A 12,760-nucleotide genomic window follows, 5' to 3' on the forward strand; every position below is an offset into this window, starting at 1 on the left:
GCACATGCTCAGTGGGTTTCCTATGCTTGTGATCAGTGATCGGACCCCCACCCTGGGTGGATATCCCAGTAATGGACGCACAAGTAGCTTCATTCAATGGAGGATAGAGGACACTTACCTTTTTGCTTTGGGAATATTCGCTTTTGCCTCTGTACTTTGCCTCTTCTCTCGATCACCGGGTTACAAAACATGACCTGAAGCAAAAAAAACGGGGTTAACCACAGCTCATACTGGGCGGTAACCAATATGGCGGATATCACTGCCCAAATTTGCCAAAGGGGTGGTGACAGGGTTACTGGTCCGCCATTATCTATACAGGAGCGATAGAGGATAGTGACCGGCTACAAGATGAGGACCAGTGCGAGTGAAGAGCCCAGGTGGGAACGTCCTGCGGCCTCGTAGACCCCATGGCTTAGTTACCTCAGCAAACAGCATCCCCTGTGGCTCCAGCTGCAGGCACAGCCCGTGCCGCTCGTTGTCCAAAAAGTCCTCCAAGCGGACAAAGCGTATGGCGCACAGCTCCCGCCAGTCCCGCCAATGTACGGACAACTCCAGCTCCCTGGACTGTGTGAGGAACAGAAGACCATTAATGTCCAACCAGTGAGAACATGGGAGCGTCTCCTCGTGCGGCCAACACAGCTCCAACCCACGGGGAGGATCGAGGGGGACTCCACAACACGTCTATAGGAGTCCTGGCTCCAAGACATGAGCAGCGGATCCCGGGTCACATACACTGCTCATCCCACAGATGATCAGAGGATTAAGATCTGGCGGAATGTGGAGAAAAGCCATGATATGTTCTCCAGAATATTCCGGGAGCGACCATTACTTCTGTAAGACGCCCGGCCATCGGGATTGCTGCTGACAAGAAAGGGATCTGGATCTGTACAGTGTCAGGTAGGGAGAACCCGTCACATCCACAAGATGGCAGGACCCGAGGATTCCCAGCATCACTGCCTCCTCCGATTGTCTTCTCATAGCGCCTCCTGGTGGCAACTATTCCCAGGAACGTGACGCAGCCACGACCACAGCAACTACATACAGGGAACACCCCACAAGACCCGCCGTGTACAAGGATAACCCTACAAGACCTGCCGTGTACAAGGATAACCCTACAAGACCTGCCGTGTACAAGGATCACCCCACAAGACCCGCCGTGTACAAGGATCACCCCACAAGACCCTCCGTGTACAAGGATAACCCTACAAGACCCTCCGTGTACAAGGATAACCCTACAAGACCCGCCGTGTACAAGGATCACCCAACAAGACCCTCCGTGTACAAGGATCACCCAACAAGACCCTCCGTGTACAAGGATCACCCAACAAGACCCTCCGTGTACAAGGATAACCCTACAAGACCCGCCGTGTACAAGGATAACCCTACAAGACCTGCCGTGTACAAGGATCACCCCACAAGACCCACCGTGTACAAGGATCACCCAACAAGACCCTCCGTGTACAAGGATAACCCTACAAGACCCGCCGTGTACAAGGATAACCCTACAAGACCCGCCGTGTACAAGGATAACCCTACAAGACCCGCCGTGTACAAGGATAACCCTACAAGACCCGCCGTGTACAAGGATCACCCCACAAGACCCTCCGTATACCAGGAACACCCCACAAGACCCGCCGTGTACAAGGATCACCCTACAAGACCCACCGTGTACAAGGATAACCCCACAAGACCCTCCGTGTACAAGGATCACCCAACAAGACCCGCCGTGTACAAGGATCACCCCACAAGACCCTCCGTATACCAGGAACACCCCACAAGACCCGCCGTCTACAAGGATCACCCTACAAGACCCACCGTGTACAAGGATAACCCCACAAGACCCTCCGTGTACAAGGATCACCCAACAAGACCCTCCGTATACCGGGAACACCCCACAAGACCTGATATATACTGGGAACACCCACAAGACCTGATATATACCGGGAACACCCCACAAGACACTCCGTATACCGGGAACACCCCACAAGACCTGATATATACTGGGAACACCCCACAAGACCTGATATATGCCGGGAACACCCCACAAGACCCTCCGTATACCGGGAACACCCCACAAGACCCTCCGTATACCGGGAACACCCCACAAGACCCTCCATATACTGGTAACACCCACAAGACCCTCCATATACCGGGAACACCCCCACAAGACCCTCCGTATACCGGGAACACCCCACAAGACCCTCCATATACCGGGAACTCCCCACAAGATCTGATATATACCGGGAACACTCCACAAGACGCACCATTTTGGAGATCATCTGTCCCAGTCGTCCAGACAACACAATGTGGCCGCGGTCTCAGTCTCTCACATTTTTCCTGCTTCTTACGCATCAACTTCTCCTATATACTACAGACAAACAAGAACAAGTCCTGCACTGCCTGCCCTCAAATTACCTTTAGGTTCAGTGGCTCACGTGCTGATGGTTATCATGTAGCGCTGGTTTCAGGCGCAGCGTGCTGGTCGGTAGCAGACAGCTAGGAGATCCAACAGCAGGGAGATGAAAAATCGACCGCAAACAGCTGCTATGCCAAACAATTTCTTTTATTTAGACGGTTTTCTCCATAAGTACAGGTAAAAATGCGGGAGGTGGCTTGGATGCGAGTCCCTCCAAAGGACGACGGCCGTTTCGTCTGTAAGTCAGACTTCTACGGGTCCACCAGGTGGACCCGTAGAAGTCTGACTTACAGACGAAACGGCCGTCGTCCTTTGGAGGGACTCGCATCCAAGCCACCTCCCGCATTTTTACCTGCACTTATGGATAAAACCGTCTAAATAAAAGAAATTGTTTGGCATAGCAGCTGTTTGCGGTCGATTTTTCATCTCCCTGCTGTTGGATCAACTTCTCCCTATTACAAGTCCCTCACCCCTCGATAGGCGTCACTGTCCCCAGATAATCCATGTCCTCTTTTTCCCCCATCTTACTGTTCCCGCTGATCCCTCAGACACAGGCGAGAGACGGAGCCGGGCCTCACCCGTTCCAGCTCGATGGTGAATCTCTGGTCCCAGCACTGGTTGTGAACTGGGCCCCAGTTGGTGTGAGTGACCGGCTTGTTATCGACCTTCAGGACGCACATCACCTCTCCTATGGGAAGACGGGATAAATACCGGGATTAGAGGGTCCCAGTCCCCTTATTTGGGGTCCGAGTGCAGGTGTCACCTTAGATCTACAACCTGTGGTCTCCAGCTATTACAAAACTACAACTCCCAGCATGCCGGCTGTCAGGAGAGGAGCGCTGTAGAGTTCATTATACAGATCTGGAGGAGTCCTCTGGACGCTGCTTCTAGATATTTACCACAGATCTCATCCGAGCGCAGGTATCTCCCCGACCCGCCCCGGCCATGGCTGCTCCCTCCGGGCCGGTACCGCATGAAGTTCTTTGCCTCGTTAGGACTTCCATGACCCGGAGTCACCCGAGAGCGGCCGGGGACGGACTCCAGCAGCCCCTGACAGCCCAAGATGTGGATCTCCAGGGTTCCTGAGAGGAGGAGGACAAACCCTTTGTAATACTCAGCACTTCCACATCATCATCCTCCTCGTCACTCAGATCCTCGTCACTCAGATCCTCGTCACTCAGATCCTCGTCACTCAGATCCTCGTCACTCAGATCCTCGTCACTCAGATCCTCGTCACTCAGATCCTCGTCACTCAGATCCTCGTCACTCAGATCCTCGTCACTCAGATCCTCGTCCTCGTCCCACATCCCACATATCCCACATCCCACATCCTCCACATCCCACATCCTCCACATCCCACATCCTCCACATCCTCCACATCTTCCACATCCTCCACATCTTCCACATCCTCCACATCTTCCACATCCTCCACATCCTCCATCTTCCACATCCTCCATCTTCCACATCCTCCATCTTCCACATCCTCCATCTTCCACATCCTCCATCTTCCACATCCTCCATCTTCCACATCCTCCATCTTCCACATCCTCCATCTTCCACATCCTCCATCTTCCACATCCTCCATCTTCCACATCCTCCATCTTCCACATCCTCCATCTTCCACATCCTCCATCTTCCACATCCTCCATCTTCCACATCCTCCATCTTCCACATCCTCCATCTTCCACATCCTCCATCTTCCACATCCTCCATCTTCCACATCCTCCATCTTCCACATCCTCCATCTTCCACATCCTCCATCTTCCACATCCTCCATCTTCCACATCCTCCATCTTCCACATCCTCCATCTTCCACATCCTCCATCTTCCACATCCTCCATCTTCCACATCCTCCATCTTCCACATCCTCCATCTTCCACATCCTCCATCTTCCACATCCTCCATCTTCCACATCCTCCATCTTCCACATCCTCCATCTTCCACATCCTCCATCTTCCACATCCTCCATCCTCCACATCCCACATCCTCGTCACTCAGATCCTCATCCATCCTCCTCATCACTGCCCCCAGTGACCCCCCAGGTACCAGTCAGTGCCGTCGGCTTAATCAGAGGGGTGAGGGCTTGGCCCAGGGTGGTCTCCTTTCCCCAGACCCCTCCGGAGGTCGGACAGTTCTGCAGGTCCTGCTTGATGAGCGGCTGTTTGGGATGCCCGGAGGGGAGGTCTGACAGGCAGCGCTCCAGCGACAGGCGGAGGAGGTCCATCTTCTGGCTGGACTCGTGCAGCCGTGACTGGGCCTGAAGACAGAAGGAAACCAGGATGTGACACTAGCGGTGCAGGCGGATCCTGCTGAGCGCAGCCCTGTCCCTATTCTCCGCCGTGTCTCACCTCCGCTAACGCCTTGCGATCCTGCACTTTGCGCCCTCCCAGTAACTTGACCACGTTCTTTGCGCCTTCTGCCACCGCGGCCTCCACCCTCAGGTGCCGCCTCAGCTCCTCCAGGCGCAGCTCTAGTGGAGGGAGGGTGTCCGCGTCGTGCAGCTCCGAGGCCGACCCCGGGGCCTGCGTCAGCTTCACTATCTGCATGCGCAGCAATTCGGTTTTTATTCGGCTGTCCTGGAGCATCTGCTGCGCCGTGGCCAGGAGCTTCCGGTCCTGGAAGAGATGGCATAGTCAGTGGGCACCGTGGTTTGGCTGGCACTGGGCTCCCCCTATCCTTCCCCTCCCAATAACATTGTAGTTACTTGTAGCCACCACTAGGGGGAGTTCACTGCATTTACACAGCTGTATAGAGCCACATATGCAGTGAGCGCCATCTAGTGGTGGCCGCAGGCAGTCAGGGTTTTATCATTTACCGCCCGTGATAAGACAAGCTGAGGGTTTGGAGCTGTGTGACAGGGAATCAGATGACACAGGGGGTTTTGACCCTCCTTATATTCTGTAGCGGTCGTGTCTGGTGCTCCCCAAACGGAGCTGCAGTACCGGGCACAGCCACTACACAATGCATGGCGCACTACCAGACACAGAGACCACAGCCCCTTCTATCAGCTCATCAGAGGGGGACATGTCAGACCCCCGCCATTCTCATACTGAGGCCGAATCCTACAAAAGCGTCATTCAATATAAAAGCCCTGAAAAAAAAAAAACCTTTAAGTTTTGAATGAAGATGAACTGTCCCTTTAAGAGACTGCCCTGGCATAGTGATAGCATTGAGCTCTGTATTATCAGTAATTATGTACACAGTGACTCAGTCAGCAGAATAGCGAGCGCAGCTCTGGAGTATAATACAGGAGGTAACTCAGGATCAGTAATGTATGTACACAGTGACTGCTCCAGCAGAATTGTGAGTGCAGCTCTGGAGTATAATACAGGAGGTAACTCAGGATCAGTAATGTAATGTATGTACACAGTGACTGCACCAGCAGAATAGTGAGTGCAGCTCTGGAGTATAATACAGCAGGTAACTCAGGATCAGTAATGTAATGTATGTACACAGTGACTGCACCAGCAGAATAGTGAGTGCAGCTCTGGAGTATAATACAGGAGGTAACTCAGGATCAGTAATGTAATGTATGTACACAGTGACTGCTCCAGCAGAATTGTGAGTGCAGCTCTGGAGTATAATACAGGAGGTAACTCAGGATCAGTAATGTAATGTATGTGCACAGTGACTGCACCAGCAGAATAGTGAGTGCAGCTCTGGAGTATAATACTGGAGGTAACTCAGGATCAGTAATGTAATGTATGTACACAGTGACTGCACCAGCAGAATAGTGAGTGCAGCTCTGGAGTATAATACAGGAGGTAACTCAGGATCAGTAATGTAATGTATGTACACAGTGACTGCTCCAGCAGAATTGTGAGTGCAGCTCTGGAGTATAATACAGGAGGTAACTCAGGATCAGTAATGTAATGTATGTACACAGTGACTGCTCCAGCAGAATTGTGAGTGCAGCTCTGGAGTATAATACAGGAGGTAACTCAGGATCAGTAATGTAATGTATGTACACAGTGACTGCACCAGCAGAATAGTGAGTGCAGCTCTGGAGTATAATACAGCAGGTAACTCAGGATCAGTAATGTAATGTATGTACACAGTGACTGCACCAGCAGAATAGTGAGTGCAGCTCTGGAGTATAATACAGCAGGTAACTCAGGATCAGTAATGTAATGTATGTACACAGTGACTGCACCAGCAGAATAGTGAGTGCAGCTCTGGAGTATAATACAGGAGGTAACTCAGGATCAGTAATGTAATGTATGTACACAGTGACTGCTCCAGCAGAATTGTGAGTGCAGCTCTGGAGTATAATACAGGAGGTAACTCAGGATCAGTAATGTAATGTATGTGCACAGTGACTGCACCAGCAGAATAGTGAGTGCAGCTCTGGAGTATAATACTGGAGGTAACTCAGGATCAGTAATGTAATGTATGTACACAGTGACTGCACCAGCAGAATAGTGAGTGCAGCTCTGGAGTATAATACAGGAGGTAACTCAGGATCAGTAATGTAATGTATGTACACAGTGACTGCTCCAGCAGAATTGTGAGTGCAGCTCTGGAGTATAATACAGGAGGTAACTCAGGATCAGTAATGTAATGTATGTACACAGTGACTGCTCCAGCAGAATTGTGAGTGCAGCTCTGGAGTATAATACAGGAGGTAACTCAGGATCAGTAATGTAATGTATGTACACAGTGACTGCACCAGCAGAATAGTGAGTGCAGCTCTGGAGTATAATACAGCAGGTAACTCAGGATCAGTAATGTAATGTATGTACACAGTGACTGCACCAGCAGAATAGTGAGTGCAGCTCTGGAGTATAATACAGCAGGTAACTCAGGATCAGTAATGTAATGTATGTACACAGTGACTGCACCAGCAGAATAGTGAGTGCAGCTCTGGAGTATAATACAGGAGGTAACTCAGGATCAGTAATGTAATGTATGTACACAGTGACTGCTCCAGCAGAATTGTGAGTGCAGCTCTGGAATATAATACAGGAGGTAACTCAGGATCAGTAATGTAATGTATGTACACAGTGACTGCTCCAGCAGAATAGTGAGTGCAGCTCTGGAGTATAATACAGGAGGTAACTCAGGATCAGTAATGTAATGTATGTACACAGTGACTGCTCCAGCAGAATAGTGAGTGCAGATCTGGAGTATAATACAGGAGGTAACTCAGGATCAGTAATGTAATGTATGTACACAGTGACTGCACCAGCAGAATAGTGAGTGCAGCTCTGGAGTATAATACAGGAGGTAACTCAGGATCAGTAATGTAATGTATGTACACAGTGACTGCACCAGCAGAATAGTGAGTGCAGCTCTGGAGTATAATACAGGAGGTAATGTAAGGTATATTTGCGGTACATCTATATACTGCTGTGTACATTTCCTGTGAATCTGGTTAAGCCTGGGTGGTGCGTGTGATACTCGGGGGCCGGTTCTCACCTTGGAGGCTCCGGTAGAGAACATCTGGATGATGTTCTCGGCCCCCTGCTTCACCTTGTTCTCGATGTGCAGCTGCCTCCTCAGCGCCTCCACCCGTCGCTGCCTCGGATCGAGGCTTTGATCGAATATACAATGATCCGGAGAAATCACTCCATCTGAAAACGTACAAGAAACCCTGCGTTACGTCTCATTGCTCCGCACCAAGCTTTCCTGTCACCCAGAACGGCAGATCTGCTCCATTATATAAGGTAAATCCCAGCCACTTGGGAAATAGCGCCACTCATGTTCACAGGCTGATTGTGGTATTGCAACCAGACTGCATTCACCGAGCTGCAATCCCGGACACCGCCTGCCCACCATCTCTTTAGTTTGCCCTCCTGCCTTGTTTGCGGTCCTTCTCCATGATGACGATGCGGCCGTTCAGCTCCTGCAGTTGGCGGTGCAGCTCCTGCAGGCGGCGGTTGGACGTCTTCAGCTGACTCTCCACGTGGCTTTGGTGCTTCTTATCCGTGGACACTTTGCGTAAGTTCTCAGCCCCTTCCTTAATCTTCAGCTCCCTCTGGATCTCCCTCTTCAGCTGTTCCCTGGAGTCCTCCAGCTGCTGCTGGAACCCCGGATCCAAGATCAGCGATCCTCCATTCCTGACCTCCATCCTGTGGCTCCCCTGCGGGCGACAACGGAGGGGTCAACACCTGTGATGCCCCCCGAGGACAGGAAATAAGTACACCTGCCTCCCCAGGGTGATGAGAGTCCTACTCCTGTCTCTGAAGAGGGGGGGGGGGAAGTTATTAAAAGTTTGGAAAAGTTTACAGACAGGTTGTCATTTCCTGGCGCGGCTTCCCGTGCGTGAGTCAGGAAATCCAGCCTCACCTCCTGTACAAAGGGGCAGTGTAATGAAACACCGGCCGCTCAGGCACGGGACCAGGAAGCGGAGACCGGAGGCGCGGGATTGGGGGGGCGCACACTGTACGGTGCGACCTGCGACGCGTCCTGACCCAAAAGGGTCGCCGCAGAGTTAACCCCCTCAAGTCCTGCAGTGGGACTACAAATCCCAGCCTGCCCTGAGGCTGCAAACTTTTACAGTAAACAATCTGGGGCTACAATGCACATAGGGGGGCTGCAATGCACATAGGGGGGCTGCAATGCACATAGGGGGGCTGCAATGCACATAGGGGGGCTGCAATGCACATAGGGGGGCTGCAATGCACATAGGGGGGGCTACAATGCACATAGGGGGGGCTACAATGCACATAGGGGGGGCTACAATGCACATAGGGGGGGCTACAATGCACATAGGGGGGGCTACAATGCACATAGGGGGGGCTACAATGCACATAGGGGGGGCTACAATGCACATAGGGGGGGCTACAATGCACATAGGGGGGGCTGCAATGCACATAGGGGGGGCTACAATGCACATAGGGGGGCTGCAATGCACATAGGGGGGGCTACAATGCACATAGGGGGGGCTACAATGCACATAGGGGGGCTGCAATGCACATAGGGGGGGCTACAATGCACATAGGGGGGGCTACAATGCACATAGGGGGGGCTACAATGCACATAGGGGGGCTGCAATGCACATAGGGGGGCTGCAATGCACATAGGGGGGCTGCAATGCACATAGGGGGGCTGCAATGCACATAGGGGGGCTGCAATGCACATAGAAGGGCTGCAATGAACATAGGGGGGGATGCAATGCACATAGGGGGGATGCAATGCACATGGGGGGGCTGCAATGCACATGGGGGGGCTGCAATGCACATAGGGGGGCTGCAATGCACATAGGGGGGCTGCAATGCACATAGGGGGGCTGCAATGCACATAGGGGGGCTGCAATGCACATAGAAGGGCTGCAATGAACATAGGGGGGGATGCAATGCACATGGGGGGGCTGCAATGCACATGGGGGGGCTGCAATGCACATAGGGGGGCTGCAATGCACATAGGGGGGCTGCAATGCACATAGGGGGGCTGCAATGCACATAGGGGGGCTGCAATGCACATAGGAGCGTCATATATACATGTCCTGTATACCCCCCAGCAGTGCAGCACCCAAATATCCCCCACACTAGCTATATATAACAGTCACGTGACCAAACAGGTCGGTTGGAAAGCACACAGACCATATAATGGGGGCAGTTACCATTACATGCCCCCCTGCTATCCCCCCCACATCCTGCAGGGCACAGACCCCCCCACTCACCGGCAGCTGCGACCCCCCGGCCATCTCCCTCCGGACACCGGAGCCTCCCCGCCCGCACTCACTCCCAGTAACTTCAATCTTCCCGGGGAAACCAGCTCCGCCCGGTGGACAACACGGTGTACTGCACCCGGGAGACCTGCGCCATCTAGCGAGAGATCAACCAGTAACGGTCAGAAACAGAACCCTGCGCAACAGCGCCATCTAGTGTTCAGTCTGAAAATTACTCATCTGGATGAGAGCGGTAGCGACACCCAGTGGACAGAAAGAGAACTGCAGCTCCAGTTTCTCAATCCATATTGCAGGGTAGGTATCACTCCTAATATACTTTTGTCATTCTTGGGACATAGTATTTCAATTGATATGTCAATTCTTAGCGGTTTTGCTGCGTTTTTGGTGAATGAAACAAACTTTATTTAGGCTATGTGCGCACTTTGCTTTTTTTCATGCGTTTCCGCAGCGTTTTGAACTGCAGCGTTTTAATGCCAAAATGCATGCGTTTTGATTTTCAAGCAAAGTCTATGGGAAATGGGGATTTCTTGTGCGCACTTTGCTGTTAAAAACGCAGCGTTTCAGTTGCAGAAAATTTGTCAAAATCTCTGCATTTAAAGAAGCAGCACGTCAATTGTTTTTGCCATTTTGGCAGCGTTTTGCTAACATTATTGTTATTATTATTATAGCGCCATTTATTCCATGGCGCTTTACAAGTGAAAGAGGGTATACGTACAACAATCATTAACAGTACAAAACAGACTGGTATAGGAGGAGAGAGGACCCTGCCCGCGAGGGCTCACAGTCTACAGGAGGAGAGAGGACCCTGCCCGCGAGGGCTCACAGTCTACAGGAGGAGAGAGGACCCTGCCCGCGAGGACTCACAGTCTACAGGAGGAGAGAGGACCCTGCCCGCGAGGGCTCACAGTCTACAGGAGGAGAGAGGACCCTGCCCGCGAGGGCTCACAGTCTACAGGAGGAGAGAGGACCCTGCCCGCGAGGACTCACAGTCTACAGGAGGAGAGAGGTCCCTGCCCACGAGGGCTCACAGTCTACAGGAGGAGAGAGGACCCTGCCCGCGAGGGCTCACAGTCTACAGGAGGAGAGAGGACCCTGCCCGCGAGGGCTCACAGTCTACAGGAGGAGAGAGGACCCTGCCCGCGAGGACTCACAGTCTACAGGAGGAGAGAGGTCCCTGCCCGCGAGGGCTCACAGTCTACAGGAGGAGAGAGGTCCCTGCCCGCGAGGGCTCACAGTCTACAGGAGGAGAGAGGACCCTGCCCGCGAGGGCTCACAGTCTACAGGAGGAGAGAGGACCCTGCCCACGAGGGCTCACAGTCTACAGGAGAAGAGAGGACCCTGCCCGCGAGGGATCACAGTCTACAGGAGGAGAGAGGACCCTGCCCGCGAGGGCTCACAGTCTACAGGAGGAGAGAGGATCCTGCCCGCGAGGGCTCACAGTCTACAGGAGGAGAGAGGACCCTGCCCGCGAGGGCTCACAGTCTACAGGAGGAGAGAGGACCCTGCCTGCGAGGGATCACAGTCTACAGGAGGAGAGAGGACCCTGCTCGGGAGGGCTCACAGTCTACAGGAGGAGAGAGGACCCTGCCCGCGAGAGCTCACACTCTACAGGAGGAGAGAGGACCCTGCCCGCGAGGGCTCACAGTCTACAGGAGGAGAGAGGACCCTGCCCGCGAGGGCTCACAGTCTACAGGAGGAGAGAGGACCCTGCCCGCGAGGGCTCACAGTCTACAGGAGGAGAGAGGACCCTGCCCGCGAGGGCTCACAGTCTACAGGGAGAGAGAGGACCCTGCCCACGAGGGCTCACACTCTACAGGAGAGAGGACCCTGCCCGCGAGGGCTCACACTCTACAGGAGAGAGGACCCTGCCCGCGAGGGCTCACACTCTACAGGAGCAGAGAGGACCCTGCCTAAATCACGGTAAAAACACGGTCAAAACGCGGTAAAAACGCAAGCGTATTCATAACGTTTCTGTGGTCAAAAACAAATTTGACAAAGACCATTTCTGTATTATATCAAAAAAATACCTATTCATTTTGAGTGACAAAAATTTTTTTTAAAAAACATTTCATCTTTATTCGAATATATTAAAAGGGAGTTTCTTGACCAAGACAAACAACACCAACACATAAAGTTAGCAATAGCACATAAAATAAAAGACCAAAAGTAGTCTCAAGCACTTTGTTGGAGACAACTAGAGAGGTATAGAGTGGAAGACAACAGCACTTCCATCCAGTATACCATCAATATTCAAGGAAATGGGTAGGAAAGTGTCCCTGCCTGCCAATGGAGAACATCCTTAATTAAACGATGCCCCCATTCCTCGGCGGCTCACCCTTAGAGGTCCCTTCTATATCCCTCTCAGAAAAGATAGGAGCATCTCTGAATGTGGTAAAAACCACCAATACCTCTGGCACATAAAAAATACATTGATTTAATTTATACAGACAAGCAGTATTTTAAAGGAAGGGGCTATCCCTCAATAGTCTATTCTGTATATATATACAGAATATATATATACAGTACAGACCAAAAGTTTGGACACACCTTCTCATTCAAAGAGTTTTCTTTATTTTCATGACTCTGAAAATTGTAGATTCACATTGAAAGGCATCAAAACTATGAATTATCACATGTGGAATGAAATACTCAACAAAAAAGTGTGAAACAACTGAAAATCTGTCTTATATTCTAGGTTCTTCACAGTCGCT

At 51.9% G+C, this 12,760-nt stretch overlaps 1 protein-coding gene across 1 annotated transcript; it reads right to left on the minus strand.

The window, feature by feature from the left end:
* Positions 1 to 89: 89 nt before the first annotated feature.
* Positions 90 to 10,175, minus strand: PKN3 (protein kinase N3). The gene is made up of 9 exons (XM_075324973.1): positions 10,041 to 10,175; positions 8,216 to 8,498; positions 7,835 to 7,989; positions 4,765 to 5,031; positions 4,463 to 4,673; positions 3,316 to 3,498; positions 2,995 to 3,104; positions 421 to 564; positions 90 to 194 (listed from the first exon to the last, which is right to left on the minus strand). The coding sequence occupies exons 1-9, from the start codon at positions 10,062 to 10,064 to the stop codon at positions 90 to 92; spliced, it is 1,482 nt and encodes a 493-aa protein (XP_075181088.1). The 5' UTR covers positions 10,065 to 10,175.
* Positions 10,176 to 12,760: the final 2,585 nt, after the last annotated feature.

The sequence above is a fragment of the Anomaloglossus baeobatrachus genome, chromosome 9 (genome assembly GCF_048569485.1).
Source record: "Anomaloglossus baeobatrachus isolate aAnoBae1 chromosome 9, aAnoBae1.hap1, whole genome shotgun sequence".
Taxonomy (NCBI): domain Eukaryota; kingdom Metazoa; phylum Chordata; class Amphibia; order Anura; family Aromobatidae; genus Anomaloglossus; species Anomaloglossus baeobatrachus.

Coding starts and splice junctions, on each gene's coding strand:
- PKN3 (XM_075324973.1), bottom strand. CDS start 10,064: ATGGCCGGGGGGTCGCAGCTGCCG. Junction 7,990..8,215: donor GGAGAAGGACCGCAAACAAG/GCAGGAGGGCAA, acceptor GTACGTTTTCAG/ATGGAGTGATTTCTCCGGAT. Junction 5,032..7,834: donor TCTCTACCGGAGCCTCCAAG/GTGAGAACCGGC, acceptor CATCTCTTCCAG/GACCGGAAGCTCCTGGCCAC.